This window comes from Eucyclogobius newberryi, unplaced genomic scaffold, assembly GCF_026437365.1.
Source record: "Eucyclogobius newberryi isolate DKJ021-1_F unplaced genomic scaffold, fEucNew1.0.hap1 SCAF_12, whole genome shotgun sequence".
NCBI lineage: Eukaryota > Metazoa > Chordata > Actinopteri > Gobiiformes > Gobiidae > Eucyclogobius > Eucyclogobius newberryi.
The window spans coordinates 27,577,270-27,604,512 of record NW_027315746.1 but is presented as its reverse complement, the minus strand read 5'-3'; the positions used below and the strand labels follow the sequence as shown (position 1 = coordinate 27,604,512).

Below are 27,243 nucleotides of genomic sequence, written 5' to 3'. Positions count from 1 at the left end.
TTTAAACTCATTCTCTTTGTTTCTCTCTTTTCAGGCTGGGTTTGTGTGGACAGGTTCATATGGGGACGCTGCAGCAGTCTCCTCTCTCACCCAGACGAGCAGCAGACTGAACCAGCTCCTCGCCACACATCCACACTCTTCACACACAATTCTACTCATTTTATTTGGCTCCTGTCTGGTCCCTCTCCATCTCCATGTGTCTTGTTTCAGTGTTGTGTGTTTCTCTGGTGCAGACGTGCTGATTTGTCTTTCAAACAGGACAGCAAAGCACCATGGGACTTTACTGGTGTCAAGAATGTCATGTTAGAAGGGATGTGAGTGGACTATCGACTATCATGACAGGAAAACGCTGTATTTAACACTGAACTTTGCACTAATATATTCAGATATTATTTTTTTGTGAGATAAAAGAATTTCTCCCCTGTGCCAGTCAAACACTGTCATCCAGGCTCATGTTATCTTGGCCTACGCCTTCAGAAGTACAGTACTCCCAACAGCGGAAGCATAGCATAAACTGCACTGGATCAGACTGGGATATACACGATTGCAATGTCTTAGGGTTCACGTCTCCGAGGCCCGGGCTCTGTACTGATGGAAATAAACTTAGAACTCCAGCTTAATGACTCTTCTTTCAACACTCTCTTTCAACTTAAATTTATTCTACAACATCCAGAATGCACTTTGATCCAGAGCTGAAATTGACTTTATCCTCTAATCATCTCAAACTAGAAAGGGAAACAAAATCTATGGGTAAGACACTTCACTATGTTTGAATATGGTGTGTGTGCAACTTATTGGAGGTGTTCGGAGGGGCAGACCAGTGCCTACAATAGCTCACTAGCAAAGAGGCTGAAGTGAATGAATAAAGCATTGAAAACAAGTTTTACAAATCAAATTGTTGTATATTGTAATACAATAGTGTGGAACTTAGTTAGCTCTGCTTTTTAATGTAGCTTTATGTAATTGCATAATGCATTGAGTTTCGATAATATTTGATGCATTATGCACTCAAAATATAATATTTCCAGTCTTGATGAGAGTGCAGTGCATCGATAAACGGAAAACAGCTGACGCTAATGTGTGTTAGCTTTGTTTTGCCAAGTGTATCAGGTGCACATATGGCGGTTTATCTCAAGATCAAGCCTGCGTTTGATAAGAATATTATGTTTTCTGTTGTGTTATTTCATTTTCAGCTCAGTCTTTGTTCTGTCTAGTCCAATCATCTCGTTCTGGTGTGTAGCTCCTCTTTAGCTAAAGCGTACCAGGAGCCAAAATGAGCCAGAGCTTAGGAAGCTAGTACCAACTGTGGCCTGCTTAGGGCCCTTCAAACGGCCCTGTGCGGTTCACTTAAGGCAGTGGAAACACTTTGAGACCATGCTAATCCGCTCCAGAGAGAACCAATGGAAACAAGGCCTTTTCAAAACTGCAACAACGTTAGCATTTGCAGACAATAAAAGACACATTGTTTTTTTTATATCCTAGTGCGTTCAACCAAAACACAAACTTAAAATGCTGATTGTTTTTATTGTTGAATCCAGACCTATTAACCAAACTAGTGCAAGATTTCACATATTTCATTGAGCAACATGTTGGACAGAAGCTTCTCACCTGGTTTCCCTGTGGCATTGTTGTCACTAAAACTCATGCAGTCTCAGTCATATTTATGGAAGAATGTCTCAAGTGTATTCAAACCAGTCAGAATGCATTGTGAGCGACATTCTGTGGTCACAACGGTGCATGGTACATCACACATGTCACGAAAGCAATGTTCTCATGGAGACACCAGAAAAGTTACATAGTGCATCTTTATACACATTATGCAAAATTGACTTTTTTGAGATGTGATAACCTTGTTCCCAATTTTTTTTTTTTTATAGGATTTTTTGCCAGAACAGTTTCAGCGTGAAATGGGGATGAGAGAAGGGAGGACATGCAGCAAATTGTCAAAGCCAGAATTCAAACTCACTACAATAAGACCAGTTCTAAATGCCCTACATTGTGACGGCACCGTTTTTAAAGCCATAAATCATGCATTTCTGCAGTCAAATCACGTACCACATTAGCATATCAGGAGCAAGCTAACCTCTGTGGTAATTACTGCTGCCAGTAGATGGAGCCTCACAGATACATACTTTCAGTAGATACACAATTTTAAGTTATAAAACATGAGACGCCAAAGTAAATTACTCAAGAGCATGTTTAAAGGCCATTGAAATACAACTAATGCATAAATTGTGTCTATAGCTTGAGCAATTCAACAAGTTTCACTGGAGTTGGAACATTTATCTCTAATTGCAAAACGTTTTCTACAGGAAGATAAGTTTTATGGTAGAAAAAACTATGTCAAACAACAATGTATCAAGTCAACATCACTTTTGGGTTAGTGGGCAAACGCTGAACCAAATAAGGCAACCAGGATTCCACACATTTCAGAGTTAATTTAGTTGATCTGTTTTAGCGTGTATTGCGAGAAACAACCACAGGAGGTGACGTCATCTTCCTCCAATAAAAAGTAAAGAACGTATGCATTATCTAACATTAGGTTTGATGTTTGTGAGCATTAGGTTGTGCCAAGGAGTACATTTAAAGCACTTAATAATGATCATTAGACAAGAGCAGAGACATGCAAACGGCGCTCTCACACATGGAGACCAGACGGACGAGAATACTGTAGTCTGGACAAACTGTTGCAGCGTGTTTACAATTACTGTGTCCAGAACAATTCCTTTCATAGGGTGCAACATGGTGATTATGGTTGATTGTACTGGTGACCAAGGCTATGTCCGAAACATACACCCTCAATCTCTTTACAAGGCCGAAATACAGTTAATTATACAGTCTGTTCAAAACTCAGACACTCTGGGATCGTTATTTTGTCCTTGGGAATATGACACTGTAATTGCCTATTATATTCTATCTACTGCAGTGAAGAAGGCTGCAATGAGAATTAAACAACAATTGCACTAAAGACTGTCTCAACACACAAGGCACTCAAATTCTGGTTTACAATCAGCCGTTTCATCTAAAAAAATAAATAATAATAAGATGGTGAGGAAAAATTTAAGCAGGGAGAAGAAACGGTTGAATAAAAATTTTATTGAGAAAAAAAACAAAACATTTCCTTTAAATAGGACTGCAAGTCTAAGATACAACCTCCCCTCAGTCTACAATAGCCCCATAGAACCTTGACGGAAATCAAATGTCAATGAGGTAGTTAACCACTCTATAGGAGAGGTGGCCAGACCTCTATAGGTCTGAATAACCCAAGCTGTAAGAGTTAAATATGTCAGACTCACAGCATTTTCATCAGATAGAAAATTAATTTCGCTTTGCTTGTGGTGCAGTGGTTAAGAGCATTGTGTTCCTGCCACCGCGGTATCGTGAGAATCCAGCCATAGACATTTGGAGAATGTCCATACCCCCTCTCTGCCCCTTTTACACTACAACTGTCCGGTCAAATAGCTTTGAAATGAAATATATATATAATCAATATAATATATAATCAAGTCGAAACATCTTGATTTCAACTTCCTTTGAAACCTTGTCTTTGTCATGGACCACCTCTGGATGAATGAGGAGAATACAGTTTGATAAACTGTGTTATTATAAAATGTACAGATGTTTTGTGTTAATTGAAAAGTAGTTCTAAAAGTGAATTCAAGTGTTGATTATATTTCAAAGCTGTGATATCATCAGCGTTACCTGGGGGAGTGTAGGCGTCCATAGACGTCTGGACAACCAGAGATCTTCGTTTGGACGGCATGGGAACGGCCATTTTCCTCTCCTTGTTCTTGGCCAGTGCCGCCTGGACTGCTTCTGTGTGTACATCTGAAAACAAGAATAAAAAAGTTTAACAACTGTATCGAGGATATCTGACTATATTTCAGATACCATACTTAAATACTTCTACTCTGGTAATAGTAATGAGGCTATAAATCATGTGTTAAATCTGAAAAGTAATTACTGACACATATATTTTAACTTTAACTGGAGTAATTTTTGGCTAGTGTACCCAACTTTGCTGAAAGGACAACAAAATTATTATGCAGCATTACTTGTTCCAATATAAAAAAAACATTAATCTTCTTCTAGATTTGGACAATATCTAAAAAATAAAAAATGAACACTTAATCCCTCTAATCCCAAACACATTTAGCTAACTGAAACTCATTTTAGTCAGAAGTTGGTACACTCTCAAGGAACAAAAAAAGAAAATGTGTTTAGAATTACCAGACCGTTCAGAAATATTGGACTGAGATTAATAAAGTTCTGCAAAACATCTTCATCTTCATTATGTTTTTTATAACTAGATATCTGGGAAATAAAACTCCTGCAATGGAAACAATGGACGGATACATTGGAAATGAAATGGGCATGGAATGTACTAAGTAAGAAAAAGCAAACACAAAGAAAAGGACAACACAGAATTAACCAACTGTCATGGAGCAATGGAAATGCATAAAATGGAAACATTGACTGTTTTGTTGTTTTATTTTAAAAAGTGTTCTTATATACCCGTGTTTGTATGTACATTATGTATATATGTATATGGATGATTATTTCATTTATTTTATGAATCAAATGCAAAAAATGCTATGACAGAAAAACGGTTCTGAAAACAGGATTTTATTGAGATGCTAATGTCTGCCCCCTTCTCCAGATCTTCAAGAACTTTATCTCTGTATCTAGTTTGAAGAAAAAGCCGTCGGCCAAAATTAAGAAGCGTTATCGTTCACATTTCCTCCATAACCCATAATAAAGTGATCTGATTAATGAAGCTAATTATAGTGGTAATTAGATTTGATTTTGTGGGATAAGACCATGGCAGACACAACAGGAAAAGATGATGTGTGAGTTTAGACAGTCTTTTGATCTAGACATCAGAAAAATTGTACTATAAGAAAAATGCTTGTCTCACAAAAACTATTTATGATTATGATGAGTCAGATTATTTGATTATGTGATAGTTTAATCCATATAAATAATTCATAAAGAGAATGTTAAGCAAGGGCTTTAACTAAAGTGTAACTTAACTAAAGTGCAACTGTTGGATTATGTGAAATGTGTAAGATAAAACCTTCCATTTGAAATACTCACCTCAAACTCTTTGTTGAAAACTTATTTTTTGTAGTGCTCAATATTGCTTCCTGGGATAAATAAAGTTATATGGATTGATTTATGATTTTTTTTTTTTTTTGGTACAAACATTGTGATACATTTGAAATCGTGATCAAGGCTAAAATGAGAGTTTTTATTTTTTTCTTTCACTGATTGTCCTTCCAGCCCCACATGCCTTCTTACTCTTTATTAAACCCAGGCAGACGGCAGGAGCCACAGCAGATCTTACCTGATCTGTAGCGCTCATCCCTGGAGCCTGATAAGCGTCGGCGGTTGTAGCGGGATGATGAAGATGGAGTGACTGGGGTCTTCCACTCCTGGCCCATAGGATCTTCGGAGCCAGAGACTGGACAAAGCAGGAAGGTTAATCAATACAGTTCAGAAGTAACAGACAATAATTATTATGACTCACTACAGTTTATGTATAAAAACTCATTTTATGTGAAGCACTTTGGTCAGCTGACCAAATAAACTTGAATTGAATTGTTGGTTCATACTCTTTTTAGTCATGGTTTAGTCCCTTAGTTTTAAGTTTGCCCTTATGTTGTTATGGCTGGTTTGGTCCAGATTTAGTTCTGGTTTATTTTTAGTTTCATTTGTTAATAAACTTGAATTGAACTGAAAATAATGTAATGTGTTATCATTCAATGTAGTCTATTATTTTAATGTACAGATGTGGATTGTGATGCCATTTAAGTTATTTGTTTCTAGAATGACAAGAGGGGATATTAAAATTTGGAAAAAGAAAAGAAAAAAGGTTGAAGGAGGTTGACATTTTCTAGAATTATTTAAAAAATGAAAAAAATAAATACAATTAATAACCTGGCCCATTATTGACTTTCTGAAATATTATGATCAAATCTGCTTTAGTGGTCAGTAGGCATTAAATCCAAAAATATATAGTTCATCTCTATTTTCCTGAAGTACCGGTAGATGTAGTAATTATCGTGACAGCCAAAACCACGTCTAGAACACAACCTCATTCAACCCAGATAAAATATTGTACACTGTATTTAAGCACAACTGACAATTCTCTGCAGACTTTCAGACCTAAACCCGGCCTTCCCCAAAGTGCACCTCGGTCCGACCAATCGATTCTGTCTGTTAGTGATACTCTTGTGTTACGGACATCAACGAGAACAAAAGCCTCGCACTCCTCGCGTCGTTCGTCTTCATTAGTGCTTCTACTCCAGCCCGGAGCAGCTCGGTAACTCCAAAGAAAACTCCAAAGTGGATTATCTGACCATAAAACGACCCAACAGCGATGAACAAATGAGCGTTCTGGGAAAATACGAGGCTTTACTGTTTCCCCATTCCAGAATAGTTGGATTGATGTACTGCTTTATATAGTATTTTCTCAATATGGGTTTAATGGTTAGCCTCAACAACAAACTTATGTGAAGTGTCAATTCAAACAGGAAGATGGTATTTGTGAACATCTTTCCTGTAAATTGTCATTTGTCACTAATCTTTAATCACAACGTATCTTAGTCTCCAAAGCTGTGTCTCCAAAAACTGCCACAGGAGCAGATCCATGAGCCACCTCAGCCTCTGAATATTCAACTCTTTACTGCCATCAGTTTCTTTGGCCCAGGAAGATTATTTTTCTTACAAATACGTATCCTACTCTCTCCCTTAACTACATTGCTGATGTTTCCATCTGATGGGGTACAATCTTAATTGGATGCCATGTAAACACATTTATAAAGAGGCAGATATGTACAAAGAGAAACTGCTCAGTCACCGCTTCATTCTTTACATTTACTCTCCTTAAAACTCTTTTCATTAGCCATCATCTTTCCATCTGCATTTTTAATGTAGGAGACATATTTGCTGAGATAAGTCACTTGTCCTTTGTCCCCCAGCAGACAGAGTCTGGGCAGGTCACATGGTAACTGACCCTGCATAATGGACAAATGGCAGTCCCAGACAACATGTAAGTATGAATATACCTGTAGTATTTTGACATTCCATAAAATCATTATCATTTCTGCTTTGGCGGGGAATAATATAAATGAAATTAAAAAACAGTAGTAGTTACATATAGTCATCTCAGGCTATCGATTAAACTAATGTGTTTTAAGTCAACAACTAGTAAATAAACATTTCAAATTTGGATGGAAGTCAGAATTTGGTGAGTGGAGAAAGGTTTGACTAGAGATTATTCTAATCTGTCATTGTGACGGACAGAGTGCCAAAAGTCATTATATTTTCACTGCACATGTGCAACAGGTGGTACACGCAGTGCGCCTGAGGCTTTTTAAATGTAACAAAATCACACTTTTACTATCAAGTTATATGCCTGTATTTCCTCCCTTCAAATTAGTTAAGTAACAGTACAGGAAAACTGGACAATAATCTGTGCTTTTATGTATCTCTCTGCAACATGCACTGGCACGTGCACACGCTGCACCACTCCTCTGTTCGTTTTGTTTTTATGATCAAACGTGCTTTCTGTCCACTGGCTGCGTGCACACGTGTGCACACCTTTATAGAACCACTGCGGCACTAAAAGGCTGAAGAGAAAAGATAAAGTGAAGCCGTGCACTGGCTGCAGAGGCGGTAGAAGAAGACAATGGTAAAAGCTGAAATTTAAGTTATGTTGATAATGATATCTTTGTAAAAGTGTATAGGCAGTTTCCATGGCATTTGAAAATAATCTGTCAGTGAGGGATTATTCTGTTAATGTAACCTCTGGAGTGGAGCCGTAAACATGTTGAAATCGGACCTTTAATTGGTCATTTTTATGCTTTATTGTAAAATGGGGAAATATCTTGACTGAATGTAATGACATTAATTACCTTTTCCTCCATCCAAAATGTCAGGCAACATTAATGACATAATTATTTTTTTCAATTTGTCCAACCAGCCAACCTACTGATCATTGAATTATCTCACAATGATACACAGCATACTAAACATTAAAAGTAGCACTGTGTAACTTTTCCGAGGGGGTCCGCTACCTGCTTGTTTCAGTGAAAATATTGTTTGCATTTAATGTTCCTAAAATACCTTGCAAAACATGCTTTCTTAACTGACAGCTCTCCACAGATCTGACCAGTAACCTGGCCCCGCCCACTTCTGCCTCTTTTTGCAGCACTTTCGCTGTGATGGCAGTTCCTGTCGAGCGGGAACTCTGTTCACTTCAGTGGAGATCGAGGGAAAAGTCTCACCGCACAGATATATGGGGGCGCCAGATGGGCTTCCAGAATAAGAGGAATACTGTTGAGGCAAAGTAATAACTTATCCATGGAGAAGAGTTACATTAAGATTTATAGAACAATTTACAAAACACTGGCTCATAACAGAATGTGACTATTTCATGAAACTCTACGAACATAAAATCCAAGAACATTTTAAAATGTCATCATCTTTGTTTAATCAAATTTCCCAGCTGCATTCCATAACTTCTATCCTTCAGTTATCGAGTGTCTAAGTGAAAGCTGCGTTGTGATCAAAGCTTGTGAGGAAATTCAAACAGCGGAGTGAATTATTCTAACTTATTATGGCATTTATACTCATGTTTGTGCTGAATAAGAAATGATCTGAGGGGCATTGAACGCACCACGCAGGCTGAGGAGATGAGAGATCTGATTTGTCTGGGGTTATGTTTACATGCCCTCTGCTCTTAGGAAATGTCATGTCTCTGTTAAGAAAGCTCTCTCATTTATCATTCAGAACAGGACTGGGAGCACTGTCTTCTGTTATGTCTTCACAAAAATATTTATTTATAAGGAGACGCTAACTGCTGGATAAACTGTGGCTGCCAGGAGGCTCACCATTACCACGTGTTTGGGACTGTCCTGTTGCTCAATAATATTAGACTGGAATAAACAATGCACTGCAGACTGCCATCCTTATTCATTTTAGAATTGTGTATTTGGGCCTCAAAATTCTTCCATTGACACAGCAAATGGATACATTTAGAACATACTTTTAGCCGCAGGTAAAAAGTCATCACAAAAAAATGTATCACTCAAGCCACACCAACGATCAAGGACTGGACAAAATACTGGACTGGACAAAATACTAGACATTAGAAATGGAAAAACTGACATTCGGACTTAAAAATTTGATCAGCTTTGGATAACATGGAACATACCCATGCCCACTTTGTTCGGTAGCATTTTTGTTTGATGTCTTTTGTTTTTTCTGTGTAAAAGTAATATATATTTTTAGATTGGAGTTGTAGAGTTAGTTGGGCATGTGCTTGGGTCACTTTCATACTACACATGATTTACAATACGATTCTGGTACCGGAATCAATCCAGAAAAAAAGGTGGAAAATACAGGATCTTACAGCTTTCATACAGGTTGTATGGATTCTTCTCCATTTCAAATACATATTTTTTTGAATTTGTTAATGCACAAAGCGGCAAAAAGCTAGCGTTGTAAGATTTAGCCTCATCATGTTGATCAGTCAGAACTCAGAACTGATGGTGTAGTAGTGCGTGTTTCTGTCATATCACGGTAGGCGGAGCAAGTAGTGAGGAAGTAATGCCTAAAAAAACAATACAATGCCATCTTTGATTTATCTTCTAGATCGTATGTAAGATGAAGATGAAGATGAAGATCCTAGACGAGGCGATGCGAACCCTAATCACAGATGACTTTATTGCTAGAAAACATGCATTTGTATTGTAACCATGGAGACAAGCAGGTTTCAGACCCTAAACCAAAAGTTCCATAGTTCAGCTTTAAATCAGATAAATGACAAAAGCAACAAGAAGACAGCCATGTAAAGTCACAGGGTTCAAACACAATAGTGGACACATAATGTTGTTAGTTTTAGTGATCTGCCCGCAAACTGATTAGATTACTGGTCAGCTGGTTTGAAAACAGAGCAACAGAAGAAGAGATCCCCCTGTTGTGCAAAAGAGACAAAAAAAAATATGTTTTGTTGAATATAATAAAGTAAAGTTGTACCTGGTGACTGTGGCAGAAAAGAACCAATCAGCTTGGAGCGTTTCTTCTCATAGCCCTTCTGTGTGATGTCACCTGGAAACAAAACACAAAAAAACAAGAGAATTTTAACATCCATCCATCCATCCATTTTCTACCGCTTGTTCCCTTTCGGGGTCATGGGTGACTGGAGCCTATCCCGGTGACTTCGGGCCTTAGGCGGGGTACACCCTGGACAGTGGCCAACTCGTCGCAGGGCCAACAGGAGACATAGACATTACAGACAGCCATTCACTCTCACATTCATTCACTAGGGCCAATTTAGAGTCATCAATTTTGCCTAACATATGCATGTCTTTGGACGTTGGGAGGAAGCCTAATCATAATGCATTAAGAGGCAATACCTTAAAACAATTTACAAGATAAAAGAAAAACTAAAAAGTACAACAATACAAGACCAAATATGTAAACTGAACAAAGCAAAGTCAGGGCTTTACCATGACTATTGGACAAATCATTCTTATTTCTCTGACACAAATTACTATTGAAATCTTGCGTGAGAATCTATTTTTCTCACATTCTGGAACTAAATGTTACATACAAAATTTGTATCTTAGTTGCCAACCTTGACCCCTTTTGCTACATACATTTATAATATGCAAGCACAGTTGTGGTACTCGACAATAGTTGGAAAGTGGGTTAAGCATATGCCCACTAACCAGAAGCCAGCCAGTTCAAACGCAGACAAACCACTAAATGTGATGTCTTATATGTCAAAAGTAAATCACAAAAAGGATACCAAGCTCAAAATAGTAATAATAATTCAGTGCTAAAATGTAAAAAATGTATACAGCAGACGTAAACAAACAGGCCAATCCCGCAAAGCTGTATTTTACATGACAGTGTAAGACGGATTTCATATAGAGTGAAGTGGATGAGAAATGAACATGTCAATCAAACAGCTGATACAAAACAGGACCAATCAGATTGACTGCCATTCAGTCTCTCCATCGGCCAATCAGGACTCAGCTGCCAGATTGCAATCAAATCTTGACAAGGGTGTTTTAGAAAATAGACAAGCAAAATTAATATGTTTTTACAACACAAGCAAATAGGACAGAGTAAAACATTTTGAAACGTATTGATTTGTTTGTGACATTTCAGAAATGCATCACAGTGACTGCCAAGACAACACTTTTTAACAGAGTATTACTAATATTGTTCTTTTTGTGTGTCTCTTTTATGTGTATGTGAATGTCTGTGTTAAAATTATAATGCATTGCTTTATGGCCCACATAGAGAATTATACACTGATGTCAAAGGAGACGTAGTATGTTTCTTTTAGGTATTTAGTTTAGTGGCTAAAAAAACATAATACTATGTATACTTATGTTAAAGTATTAACTATAACATAAGTATATATCCATTTTATTTGCTCATTTTAGACTGCAATATTGATTGACTAACCTTAGGGTAGACTATGAAACGGGAAAAATAGCATAGGCCTTTTAACTGCAGAACTTATAAGCACCGTCTCTTCAAAGTGACAATCCGCTGCTTGTCACTTTTATTTTAAAAGTTGCTTTGTGACATTTTAGAACTCTATGCACTCTATGAACTCTCTGAGTCTTTATTCTAAAGAAACGCAACAAAGTACAGGGATTTGGGTGGAGATAGGGGATAGGTGAAAATAAGACTTTTTTGAGCACTCGAGCCTCAGTTGCAGGACAATTCAGGATTACTCAGACTTGTATGAATCAACACTGTTGTAACATGATTAAAAGCTCATTAAAGTGGATTTAAATGTTTTGTCCTACTGTCATGGAATCAGACATACACCAGATGCTATTCCGTAACACATTGAGAACACAATTCAACTTAGAATATGAAACGACACAGAAATATCAGACATTTGTATGGCATGCATGGGAGAAAACGCCGGGACTGATCACGCAAGCTGTTGTACGCAGCCTGCGTGATCCTCCTGCGTCTCACCCCGTTTTTTTCCCATGCTGGTTGGTTTTATTAGATATTCTGGAATAGGCGGGTCACATTTCTCATTGGTCAGCCTCACATCAAGGCACTTGGTATTTTTCCGTAGAAATAAAGTCTGCAAGGGGGGGTGCAACTCCCCCCCCGGGGCAACATTCTTTGGCCCATCTTTACGACCCCTTCACAAATGCAGTTTGTCACACACCCGTTCTTCTCTTAGACTAATGATGCTGATAAAATATCACTATTATGCAGATAAAATACATCACAGAAATATAATCATATATTCACATTTTATCACACCTACTGTCGGGTTGGAATGTGAAGCCCAATGAGAAAAAAATAATAATAATCTAACAATTCTGTTTTTATATGTTCTCAAAAGGCAAGAGTCAAGAGTTCATTTTCCATGGCCATCTTTTGAACACACTTCCCTCCCCTTGCACCGAAGCATATAGACTAGTCACCAGCGCAACCCTCTCATGAATTATGGACAGATGTATTTATATTTCACACCTCTGTTTGACTGCAATATAAGACTCAATCTATACATGTACAGCAAAGATGTCTGCCTAGCAACTGGTGATCACAATATCAAAATACTTTCCAAATGTGTTTGTATGTGTTTTTCAGTCTGCAGTTTGCATTTAAAGAACATTAAAAAATGTTGCTTATTAAACAAAGACTTCAAATGCACAACTAGACATTGTAACTTGCTGCCCCAGTTCCGAGTCGCTCACCTTTGGCACACTGGCAGCCTCTCAGCAACAACTGTTTAACCGCTTAATCCTGGGTTGCTTACACACTATTGTTCTCTCTTCTAGCTACCCTCTCAAAGCTGCTAAGTGCCTGATTGATCTTTGACTCGGTTGATCTTTTCCATGGCCTGAATGTGGTATTGTAAACAGAAGGGAGATTATGCCTTAATCCATTCAAAGAGGAACATTGTCCCGACGACTGCCTTTAAATCGTCTACCATTTAAACAGTTCTGGACAAATTGTAGATCATCAGCTGACTAATCAAAAACAATATATACCAAATTAAATTGCCTTATTTCACATGTGGCTGAGCTCATTCTCTTGCTGATTGTAGCTTGTGTAACAGAGTAGTGTGACGGATTCCTGTTTTGGCTTAATAGTTTACATTTTACACTCCCAGCTGCGGTACGGGAGATCAGCGGGCCCTTTACCTTATACAGGCACAGAACACAGAGCAAGCAGGAGGGACTCAGTCAATGTGGTCACATGAAGCTCATCATCATACCATGGGAATACTCTTATTAGAATTAAGAAGTATATGTTTTGTAATGGAAGAATTTAGTGCCCTAGTGTTTATAATTTGAAATATTAATACAACTTATTGTGAGATAGGAAAGGTGAGTGCCTTGCCCAAGAACACATCCAGTGGGCTCGTAGACAAACAATTAGCTGAAAATAGAACGAAATATGATTGTGAGTTACCCTAGATTGCTAGCCTTGCATTTGTATTAAGTTGCATGTTATGTTGCATCAATACTGATAGCCAAGACTCAATATCAGTATTGATATTGAGTCTTGGCTCTTATCCATAAAATATGTCCAGTTGTGCCTATAAACTGTATGTAATTATAATATAGTAAGATTTTACAGGCCACCGTGGGCTCAGAACATCTCATAATATTTGAACATTTATGAAGCTGTTTAATCCCTAGAAGGATAAATAATAGTTACATTTGGATTAGTTTTGTTGCACGTTGGTTATGTAAGGAAATGAATCGGTTGTAGAGTATTGACACATACTTCAGAACTGAAAAGGCTGGATTGATTCATTATATTTAGGCTAAAACAACAACAGGGTCACTGCTGCTGAAACCCAAACAGACACATTCAGTCAGCACACATAAGAGGAGATGCACCTGCAGGGCCCTCTGAGACTGTGAACTCACTGTTTACACCGCACTGGAGCTGAGTCACCTGCTGCACGCACGCACGCACACACACACGCGCACACACACACACACACACACACACACACACACGCACGCACGCACGCACACACACACACACACACGCACACACACACACACACACACACACACACACACACACGCACGCACGCACACACGCACACACACACTGCAGGATACACAAGTCTGCTTTCACCTGCTGTACTGTTAATGTGCTGAGTAAATACAGGCTGCTGTCAAACACCTACACTCTCAACTGATACTGACTGAGAGACAAAAAATGCAACTCATTTATGGCTTTCAACTCCCAGTTTATTCATACTTCTCATCACATTCATCAACAAAAAGGTGAAAGTAACAAACTGAGAAACAGTTAGCGAGCTGTTGACTGCGGTGCGATTTGAAAATGACTTTTAACAGCACAAATGAGCTCACCTCTTGTAGGTTCAACGAGGTCAGTTCTTTGTGTATGTTTTAACACAACATGACATAAAGTCTAACTTGAGTGACAGGCCTTCAGACAGAGCAGTGCCTTCAGTGAGCTTTATCGCAGCAAGGAAGGTTGATGACATCACCTCAAAGATATTGATAGATAAAAAAAATGTTGAATTGTTAATTACAATGGCAAAGGACCTAATTCTTTACTCTCAACTCTATGAAGTGAACTTGTGAGAATAAGTCAAATATATTTGAACGTATCTGTAATATTATAGAGGAATTAAAAGGAGCAATAGAGGAATTAAAAGGAGCAATATTTAACATGAGGATGTAGCAGGGGAGAAATGCTTGACAGATGACAAAATGGCTGTAAGATTTTATGTTTTGTTTTTTTATTTGGGCCACAGGCAAAGAGAGGAAATGAACATGTCTGCATGTGTGAGTTTATTGGAACATCCCTGCGTTAAGTTAATCTGGTCCATCTGAGAAGAGACGTCACAGTCATTCAATAAGGAGTCCAGTAAAACAGCCACAATAATTAGTTTTTTTTTTTTTAAGAAAGAAGAAAATGTATGATAAAGACATAAAGGAACCTAAAACAATAAATTGTAAGTGTAAAACATTCATTATTGCCTGAATTGCATGGCTTTGTCTTATACTTGTTTGTATAAATACTTTCTTTAGTCATTTTCTTCTTCCATCTGTCAGTCTCAGCCTTTCCTTCTTTCCAAAACATCTCTCAAAAGTTTCTACGGCAGCCCCAAACAGGAAGTTTAGATAAATGACATTGGCATAAATTAATTTTGTGATTTCATTACCAACAACGAGGCCATGGAACAGGAACAACCCGCTTTCAAATTGAATCAACTGATATTTCTCAAAAGGGATTTTCACAACACAAAATGATATTAACATGGCAAAAATTGGAATGTCTGATGTCATGTCGAAACCGCAGGCATTTTAATGGGGATTTCCAAAATAGTTCATATTAAAGGTTGCTTTGAACCATCCCTCAGAAATGTCGTAGACTTTTGGTGGGTTTGAAGCTAAAAATAGTTGAAATTTGCATGGTTCCCATTAGCATGCAGAAGGCTAACATTTGACTTGCATGAGAAAGAATACAGAAAGATGCTAACAGCCATGACAATGTTAAGTCTTTTTCACAAGTGAGAATCTATTTTATGTCAATTTTATGCATTACAATGGTTTAGTCGACTGCACAGACGAAGGCTACATTTGACAGAAACTTTAACTGCATAGATTCAAATTTGGCACAACATGGTACAGTAATATGGCGTTTGCATTCCTGTGCTTTTATCTGGATTTTGATATGGCCAGTAATAAAAATTAGGAAGTCTCTTAATTGGCGTTTAATAAGGCTAACCTGTAAGATTTGTAGTCCTCAAAAGCGTAATTTTTTTGGGAAAACATGACATTGACTTTAGCTAGCGAACGTTAACGTCAAACAGTAAACAGTAGTGTCAAATCTTTCATGAACAAATCACTCGTATTAAAGGACCACTCACAGTAATCCCTTAAATTTATTTCTTAAATGTTTAAGACAAATCAGATGATTTTGGTCTCCACGCATCAGGTGACCTCACGTGTGGAAGTCGAGGAGCATTTTCTCATTTCAGGTTCATATTCGACTTTTTTCCGAGTATTTTGTGCATTCTTCAACTCGGGGAAAAATATTTTCCCAGGCTCCCGAGGACCACATGAACGCAGCATTACTCCAATTAGCCATTTTCAAAGCAAACGCTAAAATATTAAAACAATAAATATTAAGCAAAAATAGTGTCCTTGTGTAACATTATGCCTTGAGTTTGTTGTGTTGTTAAAACTTATTACCCTACATTTAAAAAAAATCTGCAACAACCAAGCGAGCACTGCAAACTAACAACACCATGTCACAAAATGTATCACTGCGTTTAAAACTTCCCAAACAGTAAAAAGTAAAAATGTGCCACAATTCAAGATGAAATGTAACCTACATAGGCTATAATAGTGTCAACATTTCCATGAGTGGCCTACTGTTTTATTTGAATATTTTTTAAATTATAAAAAAAGTTAATCAGATTTAGATTTTTTATTCTTAACATACAATAAACTGTAGGTCAGTACTTCTACTATAACTATGATTCTCTATGTAGCTTGAGCTGTTGGAAAGGAAAGTGTGTGACTCACTCAAACATGTAGGTCATGAGTTTGCTACATTATACTGAGAGAAACGCCTATATTTATGTTGTATAGTATAACTAAGGGGGATTCAAACATATATTCCAATGGCCTTGATGCTCGCTACATAATATTGGTAATATTATGTGAAATGCATGGATTTGACAACTCTCACGATCACTGAATATTTCATTGTTTACTAAAGTCTACATTCATGCTTTGGAAACTAGCAGTTGATTACATGTTTGTGCAGTCAGTGAGTTACTTCTTACAATATTTTGTGAGTTCACAAACTCTTGAGAAGCCGTCAGGCCCGTCTCCCTCTGTTACTACAGTGTGGTGGACCAATCACGCCGCAGCATTGTCGTTTGGCGGAAGTCAAAAGCACAACCTTTGGCCTAAATAAGAGATTTATGGTTTTGAAAACATGCACATAGAAGAGCTTTGGACGGGGAAGAAGTCTGTGCTTTTCTCTGACAGGATTTAACAGCAGTTTGATTTCTCGGCTTGTTCCACTGTTGTGACGTTTCAACCAATCAGATTCAAATATTCGTCATGACAATCTGGGAAGTCTCTCGTCCAAAGCTTTTTCCCGACAGATTTCAGCGAGAGACTTTCCAGATGGATACATGTGTAGAACTCAGAGTGATACACATCAATCAGTCAGTGAGTGCACAGCCAACAAAATGAGCAAGATTATAAAGCCAACGTTTCTATAAGCGTTTTTAGCATGCTAGCTTCTGCTAGTGGTCAAAACAAATACGGCGGCCAACATACTAGCGCAGAAGTTATTATGGGATGTGTAAATGATATCACTACAGTAAGACTGCTTTAAATAGCTCGTGTTAACCTTTGATATCAAATGCTGCTCGAGTCCTTGTGATCCTGCTCACATGTTGTACTGCTGGCCTCAGCTCTGGTGCACTGCAGAGGCTCATTCATTCATGAAGTAAAAGACATCATTATGAGAACATGGAATATCTCATCAAAATGAACAACAATAAAGCAATGTAACATGATTAATTCTGAATATGTTTCCAATGATCTATTCATACTACATGACTAATTCACAACAAAATGGGTACGTTATTTTGTGTATTTTTCTGAGGCATGTTTTTCATCATTGCAATACACTAAAAACAAATACATACACATCGGCAAAATTTGACATTGTATAAAATATAATGGATGCACAATTTTAGAAGATTTTTCATTTTTTTAAATTGTAATTTCTATTAGATTTGTAATATACATTTAAAGGTAGAAATGATCGTTGCAACAAATCAAATAGCAATTTCAATTTGATTGCAATTTATTGTGCAGCCTTATGAAAAATATAATTATTTGCGGTGAAAAATCCATTGAAAAGCTCGAAAATAAGAAGCTTAAGAAAAATAAAATCATTCAGGGTAATCTTTAAATCTATTAACTGTATATTTCTCACATTTTTGTTAATTATACAGTCCATTCATGTTTTATGTGATACACTAACTCGAACAAAGACATATACACACTTCTGATGGTTTATAATAGTATCATCTGAAATTAGCATCACCAAAATAAAAAAAAATGCCCACCCCAAATTTGCACACATTGAAGCTTTACTAGTAGAAAATAAAATAAAATAAAACTTAGAAAAATATTTAGGTTCTGGAGAAAAAAAGAGGGGGAATTAGTATTAAAATATTTGATTGTTTTTGATTGTATGATTGTATGAGGTCAAGTCAATCCATCACGCGCTGTTTGTCTTCAGGGCATAGATGTTAAGCTAACAATGTCAGTGTGTTTTTTTACAAGCACCACCTACGTCACCTTCTGGCAGTTATGATCCGACTGGTTCAGCCACCGATGCTAAAGCTAACAAACAGCAGTATCTGGGAGCGACCTTTGACCTCATTCACAAAACAGGCGCCACTATGAGGGGAATAGAACCAACAACCCATCTAGCCTTCATTCAATATATAAATATCACAAATAAGTTATTAAAAAAGCTATTCAAAGACATGACTACCGGTACTCTAGGTTGCCGTAAGTGCGTGCATACAAAACACCAGCAGAGGGCGTAATACTGCATCTGTGGACGCAATTTGGAAGCAATTTATATGGACTTTAAAGGATAGATATTGTGCATTGTTTGTAAAGTTATTAGCCTTTAAACTTTACTTTGGCTTCGCTTTCTTTTCTGACTTTCTTTTTAAATACAAACTTGCTATGCTAATGGAGAAATGACTACACTGTGAAATTGGCTTCTTTTTTGGTAAATTTTGGGGCTTTGCTAACCGGGTCTCAGCGAAACAGGGCAGTGAAAAGAAAATGATGTGAGCAAGACACTTTACCAACTTTGCTTGTGAAAATGAATGTAGGGTGCACCATTGTGAAAGGAAATGGAATTCTGTCAACTGGACAAACGTTTTTTAAGAGTGAATATGTTTCGACCACTCATCCTATCCAAGCTTCTTCAGGTCTGATCGGGTTCTGAAAGTCACTGCCCTGTCAGAACGAAAACTACTTGGATAAGAGCCGAAAAGTATTATCTCTTAAAAAAAATGTGTTCAGTTGATGGAATTCAATTTTCTTTTACGTTGGAACCTACCTGATGGTATTGCTTTGCTTGGAATGTTCCACAGTATGGCATTAAACGTATCCATCTCCATGTCAAGTCAGATCTGCGGAGAGGCTCTATGCTTTTTCTAGGGATTTCATGCAATAAAAACATCTGTACTTGGCAAGTTTAATGTGCTACTGTGGAACATTTCAGATAAATCCATAACATCTCACAAAGACAATATAAACTGCACCTTTAAATATCTCGCCAAATCACATCAACCGCAGACAGAGGAGGTAAACCTGATTCAGGTATGATGACTTCGGCAGATCCACAGCTGCTGGACAAATGTTACTATAAATAAAATTGGAAAAATGCAGTGCTGGCAAAAAAAAATAAAAATTGACAGTCCAAATGCAAAACACACGCACGCACACGCCTTTATTGATCTCCTGCCGCGGTTCTGATCCAAAGCAAACACCAGGCCCAACAGGTCGCGCTTCCTACTTCCTCCACTCCCCCATTCACAAGACTCGGGCGTGCGGCCATGTTTGATTGTGCTCCAGATCAGGCAGGAAACAGGAAGTCAGAGCTCTGTGATCTCCGGGGAAGGCTGCGAAGGGACAGCTGCAGAAACGGAAAGCCAATATGTTTTTAGGATTATTGTAACTATAGATGTAATTTATCGCAGATGTTTTGGGGCAGTGGTTAAGTCTTCCCTCACACCAAAAGATTCCACGTTGAAATGCTTGGGCTTCTTGTTAAGATACGTTTCAACTGGCCCTGGTTCTCCTTGCATAACCCAAACAGTAACAAATGTTTTCTCAATATATAAAATATAAATCATACCTGAATTTTACTTTTTAATCATAAAGGCAATCTCAGCTATTCACAATAAGACACAGTGATTTCTGTCTTTGGCGCTGTGAGACGAGGATAAAGCTACTTCCAGTTTATTTTTGGAATTTTCTGCATTCATTTTTTTTTTTTCTGCATTTACTTCTCTGCACCCTACACTTTTTTTACCATTTATTTTATGCAATGCGTTTGGGTCTTGGTTCATTCAAGAAAAAAAATGTTTCTGTTTATAACTGCTTTTTCCTGTCTTGTTTTCACCAGAATCTGCGTTCCAATCATCTTAAGACCGCGGAGACACTTTCGGACCAAACCAATCTGCTCAGAGCAAACCAGTGGAAACATGCCTTTAGTGTTGATGTACAGTAGATTTGGTTTTATCCTGTTCTAGTACTAAATTAGTCCTTGTCTAATCCAGGTCTTTCTGCTGGTGAATGGTCACAATTCTAGAAATATGCCCTTTGTAAACAACAAAATATGTATCTATTTATGAGGTCTTATTTGGTATAAAACGTATTCAAAATCTTGCATTTTTATCCTGAAATGCATGTGATTCTTATATTAGTTTAGCGGTTCATATTTCAGTCTTTCCACAAATGCTAATGCTCCTAGATGTGTTTTAAAAAAAATGTTATGAACTGCAACTTGATTTTTAAATATGAATTGCTTAATTCAGTAAAAAGTATTTTCCAAATCGCAGCAGAAGATTTAACACCGGATTATTAGGTCTTTATATAATCTGATGTGATTAATGTCACTATGCAGGCCATATTTACACACATATGCTTAAAAAATCTAAATGTATGTATGTATGTAATAGAGTAAAGGAACACAACAGCTCGAGACCTCGGCCACGAATCACAATGTCTGATGGTTGTGTCCTTGGGGCCCAAAGCCACTTACCCTACCTTTCTAACATCTGAATTTGTTTGTGTGATACTGAAGTAGTTCAGTGTGTAGAGTGAATGAATGTCTATTAGAGCGCTATGCCACATATTTAACTCAATTGGCTCTGTGCATAGCCCCTTTCCAATACCTCTGGTTGGCTCACCTGTGCGCTATAACTATATCCCCTTCTGTCTCAGTGCTACGCTTCTGAGGTCTTCACAGCAGCCCCGCTAAAATAATCAATATCTAACAATTACGCAACAGACGAGTCATGGGTGGATAATCACAGATAGCGTGTTAAAATCTAATTTACGATGGAACCACATCACCGGAATGTACGTCGTCGTTTACTAAGGCAGGAGTTTGCCTCAATGCTATTGCTAACTTGATTTATTATATGTATAAGTATTGCATTGCAAATTAACGCGCCGTCTGAGATTATCCACACGTGACTTGTTGACTGTTGCGTAATCTTTAAATATTGATTATTTTGGACAGAATTAAGGCTGAAGAGAGTGGCAACGTGGTTTATTAAAACTCAAACATTTCAAATTGTGACACCTTAAAGCTGCATTAACCACATTTTTCTTCTTTTTGGTAAATTTAGATTTTCCCTCCATAAAGTATAGTGTCAAAAATCAGAAAACTGCATCTGATTATAAAATATTCTATCAACAACAAACTGGTAAGCCGGGTTGTTCGGGTGTGCGCTGATTGGCTGTGCAAGGGCGGTCCACCCTGTTTCATTTCTCCATCTAAAAAAGCATTTCTTAAGCTATGCTAGTGGACAGAAAATCTATGCATGTGAATACTGGTTTGTGAAAGCTAGGAAGTTGTTCGACATATTTAAATACATACTTCATAAATCAGATATGCTTTAATGTGACTCTAAACGGAATTCCCCTACTCAAAAATACTACATTGCGCTCATTCTTTTACTACAAACCCATATTTTACATCACAGGCTCCTTTCAAATTAAAACCACCCGTAAGTGAACAGTCTCTTTCTGTCTTCTCTCGTTTTCTTTCCCTCTCTCTATCTCCCTCTCTTTTCTACTCCCTTCAACTCCACCCAGAACTGTGCGCAAAGGAAATACCAGCGCGTGCTGCTAAAACAATGTGGCTTCAATCTCTGCGCCTTCAAAACCTCCTCTTTCCCTCCCACCTCTTCCTTCAGCAATGTTTAGATTTTTCTTATTTGGCATTCTGCGGGTTCCAGGAGTCAGTTTGGTTTTACAGAGCTCACGTGACTGGATTTAATGGACTTAGGAGGTGCTTTGAAAAACACAGAAATTCCCCCAAAGTGTGCGCCCGAGCCACTTAAGGCTGTGGACCAAAACAAACATGGCTGACAGTGGAAAGAGAAGGTAGATGTAAACAGAGACGAGACGAATGGTCCAGGAGTCACCTGTGGAGCAGATGTTTGCAGAGCTGTACCTGCAATTTAAGGAATTTAGCAATAGTTCTCGCACTATTTTTGTATCTGTCTCTTGAAACAGGGGTATAGTTTTGCTTAGAAGTTGCACGATGTTTTCTTTGTGGTGCTACAAATGGAATGTTCCACAGTATGGCATTTAAAATATGAATGGGGAAACACAGCTGACGCCTCCAAGCCAAGTTACAGTACATGTGAGAAGTTATGTATTTTTGAGCAATTAATCACCTGTAATTGAATAAATGCAACATAGAAACCTTTAATGCCATACTGTGGGACATTATAGGCACTAGTGTGGCCATTCAATTCAATTTATTAATCATATTAAATGATCATATCGCTCAAAGCAGACTTTTAGTTCTTGTTCTTGTATGTTATTATCTAAGTTTTTATATTGATTAGTATCTGATTTCCAATACTTTTTACAAACCTATATAAGCCCCAACATGGAGATAAGCAAGTGGTGGACACTCACTATAAAAATAACAAAGTTTCGACTGTTCCTGATCCCCCAGACCGATTCATTTAGAAGCGCTTTGGCACGATTCTTTTAACGGCGGATTGCTCAGGTCCCGACTCCTTGTCCTGTTTAGCTCATGTTAAAACAAAATGTTCGTGACGCAAGTGTTGTGCGTGATAAACAGGAACCAGCTGAGACCAACGTGCGCTAGCTTTGTTTTACCAAGTCTGTCCGCTTAACAAATAAAGTTACCATCACTGGAAAGACGGCAGTTTATCCCAAGGTCAAGTCAGCGTATCATTTTCCGTTTAACGTGTTTTCCGGAGTATAAGTTGCACCGGAGTATAAGTCGCACCAGCCACAAAATGCATAATAGAGAAAACATTTGACATTTATATTTGATAAAATTCAACACCAAGAACAGACATTTCATCTTGAAAAGCAATTTAAAATAATAACAGATTAAAGAATATGTTGTGAACATATGCTAATGTAACTCCTTCAGCTACATGACGCATAGACAACGAACTGTCGTAAGTGTCTGGTTTGTTAAAGGTGCAATGGATGATTTTTCGGCGATTTGAGAACTCAGGTGGAAGTGCGCATGCGCATTCCCCCGTGTGGACCGATACAACACACACGTGCGTTTGTTTATTAGCGCAACGGAGCGCATCACATCTCTCGTCTCCCGTAGATTTCTGTCCACTTCTGCGTCAGCTCGAACTGTCTTTCTCCGTCTTCATTTTGCCCCGTACACTGAGGGAACTATATTATGATAGATCCATGCGCTTAGGCACGCGGAAATGTGGGGACGAACCGCACGCGGCTGCAGGTGAGCGATAGGTGCGTTTTATGATTGATACGTGGCAGGACAAATGATTTATCCACGCCACGAGGAAATATGATAAAAAAAAATGCTGAAAAAAATCATCCATTCCACCTTAACGTAACATATTAACAGTTATTCGGATAAATATAACATAAAGAACATGCTAACAAGTTTACCAAAGCATCAGTTTTACCCCAAATCACTAAATCCATTGAATTCTTCTTGCTCTGTGTCACTTCTAAACAACTCCACAAACTCTGGAGGTAGAGGAAGTGCAGATTCTTCTTCTGTGTTGCTTAGAGCTTAGAGCGCCCTCTTGTGGTTGTCAGTGTGAAAAGAACTAATAATATCACATACAAGTCGCACCCCGGCCAAAACTATGAAAAGGTACAGAACATACGGTCTCTTGCTTTTTGTCGTCTTGTTTTCACCTGAGTCTGGGTGAACTAGGTTAGCGTTGTGAGTATCTTAAATTTATAGTATATTAGTATTGAAAAAATCTACATTCATTCAGATAAGTCAATATTATTTCCAACACAGAAAATCTACTGTACTGGAATAAATCTGTAGACTTGAGGACACTTAACTAGACCCCAGCAAACCTTTAGCTCCTTCAAACCCCAGCTGGATACTCTCAAGTCTTTTATTGTGCTTTTATTAATGTTGGACCAGAAGCTAACTTCCACCTGAACTGCTGTGCAAAGCTCCTCTGGGTGCTACCAATCCCTCTTCTATTGTTCTACTTCAGACCTGTGCCCAAACCAAAGATAGTTGCCAACTCTCACAGAGGGAATATGGATGTTCTGTTTCATCTCCAGCTGAGCGCGGATCATTATAGAGCGTCACAAAAGGAGGTCATCGAGGCTGCTCTCCATCTCCGGCTTTGAAAAAGTCTGTGTTGAATAATTGGCCGATGGAGACGTTGCAGTGTCCTTGTCCAAAAGAAACATGGCAACCTTTCAAAGTTTACATAAAAAGTTGTTTTTTCCACTCGCCAGTCGGCCATAATGACTCGAGAGTGGACGCTTCTTTGTATATCAAACAAAGAAGCAGATATTTGCCTTTAAAGTGTTATCCTGGTGGAAGAACTCAAATACAGAAAAAAGACCAACTGGCAAACTAACTGTTGAACTGTTGTCAATAATTGGGATTAACCACAGAATATCACAACAAATAGAGAGTATTTTGGCAAATTATAACAACTCAGATAGATGTAAGTGATATTATTAGTGATATTAAAAGACCTTTACAAGTGTATTTTGCTTTATTTACTTATATGATTGACACCAGACAATTTTTTTAAAAAGGTCTTACTGGACAAATACTATCACATATTTAAATATTATTGAGGCTCGACATTTTTTAATCCTTTGTAATGGAAAAGCAAATTAACTTCACAACAATATTTCTTGTTATCAAGTGATGTCACATAGATCTGATATAACAATGACTGTTGTGTTCTACATCATTTTGCCTTCAGTCGCAGCCATTGCAGAAATGTGAACATTCTGATGACAGGATTTTAAAGGATCTATAGTAGGTTTTATTGTATATATTTTATGCCTTAATCAATTGCATTTGGTTCTCAACCTCAAGCCATAAATGCATTCTCTCTACCCAGTATCACAGCAATCAATGATACAAAACGGACAAAAAAGTGACCTTCTGTGATGTCATCAATATGCGACGTGCCACTGAAAACACAGAGATAATATACACTTGACCGACACATTTTTCAAATGTTCAAGTTCAAAAAAACAAAATAAAGGAATTATGTGTCAAATCATATTGTCAAATCATAACTATTGTGTAATTGATATGGATATTGGCTCTTGTTTTCTGTATGGTTGCTAGGTAACAGTAGTGGAATTACCTCTACTTATGTCATATTTGCTGCCCATCTGAAATATCCCAAAATCTGAAACATAATTGTGTTCACAACATTTAAGTTTAAGTTACATTTTGTCATATGGACTTCAAGCACATGTTGTTTTGGTCCGCTACGATAAAGTGAAAGTAAAAACTACCGGAGCTTCAAAATCAAATGAAAATCAAATAATGAAAATACGAATTGTTTCTTATCTATGATTGTAAAAAGCGTGGTTATATGTATGATAGTCTTTAGTTTTTATTAGCAATTATAGCTACAAATATTTAGCGCTAATGCTGAACAACTAGCTGCCCCTGAACATCTCTAGCCTCCCGTTTGTAAGCTTGATTGAGTTTGGTTGTTCATCGCACTCGGTGTTCTCTGCTTGTAAACTTAATGATATCCACCACAGCAGCAAAACCACTTGCCTTTTCAACCTCCTCCTCTTCACCGCCATCACCAGGGAAAATGTTCTCCATCATTTCAACCCTTTATGAAAAGTATTTTGTGTCCTGCAAGTGTTAAAAGTATTATGCCTGCTTCATTGCCGCCCATTTTGACGCATTATTTATTGCTAAAATACTTATCATACCAAACTGCACTGGAAGCTGTAACATTTCACTCCAAAATAAGGTGTTTTCTTTTCCCACTGAGTAAGACAACAGCAGCTGAACAGGGATGTCCAATTGCAGCTGTGAACTATTGACCCATAGACGCAACCCTTACCCACAATGCACTGGTTTACATACACACTGTACTGCTTATATGGAGTGCTGGGACACCTCCGTTGACCTCATAGCTTTGGCTGCACAGATTGAGTTTCACAGCATCTGCTCCAGAGCCACATGTGCGCGTCCAAGCTAACGTGCTAACAGGGCTAATCCACGGGTGGGACAGGAGCAGCTGCCCCAATGAGATAGTTGTTTTAAAATTACTCTGTGGGAATCTGGGTGTTATGGATGAAAAATGACTATTTGGCAAACAACAGAATTACATCAGGCTTGATTTTAAATTGCAGTGTTATTTAGTGATAACATGAGGGCCAAAGATACTTAAAAATAAAATTCCCATTTAGCAAAGAGCAAAGAAACAAAAAAACTTTGCCATTCGTCACAATGCAATTTGAATTTTCTAAATCATTTTAATTTGGAGTTATTTCGCTGTAATCAAAAAATGTATCACAAAATGGTGAGCAATATGTAATCTATAGGAGTTGCTGTTAAATTTACTTGGTTTGTTTATTAAAATATCTTTACATAAGCCACGTTAATGTAACTTAGTACATCTACATTCCAAAACGTGGGTGTATCAAGTATACAATCCAACTAATACTATCCAACTAATATATTTACTAGAGTTTTTCAGAGGTCATTTTCCCCCAACAAAGTAAACCTAACTTTGCACGGTTTAGTTTACAGTATACATTTTGCAGCAATGAAAAGCCAAGTCATTTTTTATTTGTTCCCTTTTTAGAACATATATAGCGCAATAGCTACAGAAAGATTCGACTTTCTAAAGATAACTTGTCAACACTTGAAAAGAGACCATTCTTCCAGACCCACCTCTCTAATACCTATAATTGTACTATGCATATTTCAGCGTCTCAAGCACGTCGTCCACATTTCAATTCCCTCTGTATTTCTTCTAAGTGCCTTTAAAACTGGACCTGGAGGCAGCCGTGTGAACTCGACTGAACTGAGCAAAAGAGACACGATTTGGCTTTTTCCAAACACGGTGTCCCCAACGCAGGAAGGAGACAGACAGCTCGCCACTCATTTACATTTAGA

The 27,243-nt window shown here is 37.8% G+C and overlaps 1 protein-coding gene across 4 annotated transcripts in view; it reads right to left on the bottom strand.

Moving 5' to 3' along the window:
* The window catches only part of LOC140356635 (disco-interacting protein 2 homolog C), a 179,185-nt gene that overhangs the window by 83,725 nt on the left and 68,217 nt on the right, over nt 1-27,243 (bottom strand). For all 4 annotated transcript variants that reach the window (XM_072441766.1, XM_072441769.1, XM_072441768.1 and 1 more), the window contains exons 2-4: nt 10,045-10,116; nt 5,348-5,464; nt 3,703-3,828 (exon numbers count right to left, since the gene is read on the bottom strand). In XM_072441766.1, coding sequence (XP_072297867.1) covers nt 3,703-3,828; nt 5,348-5,464; nt 10,045-10,116 — 315 coding nt within the window. The remainder of the gene's footprint in view (nt 1-3,702; nt 3,829-5,347; nt 5,465-10,044; nt 10,117-27,243) is intronic.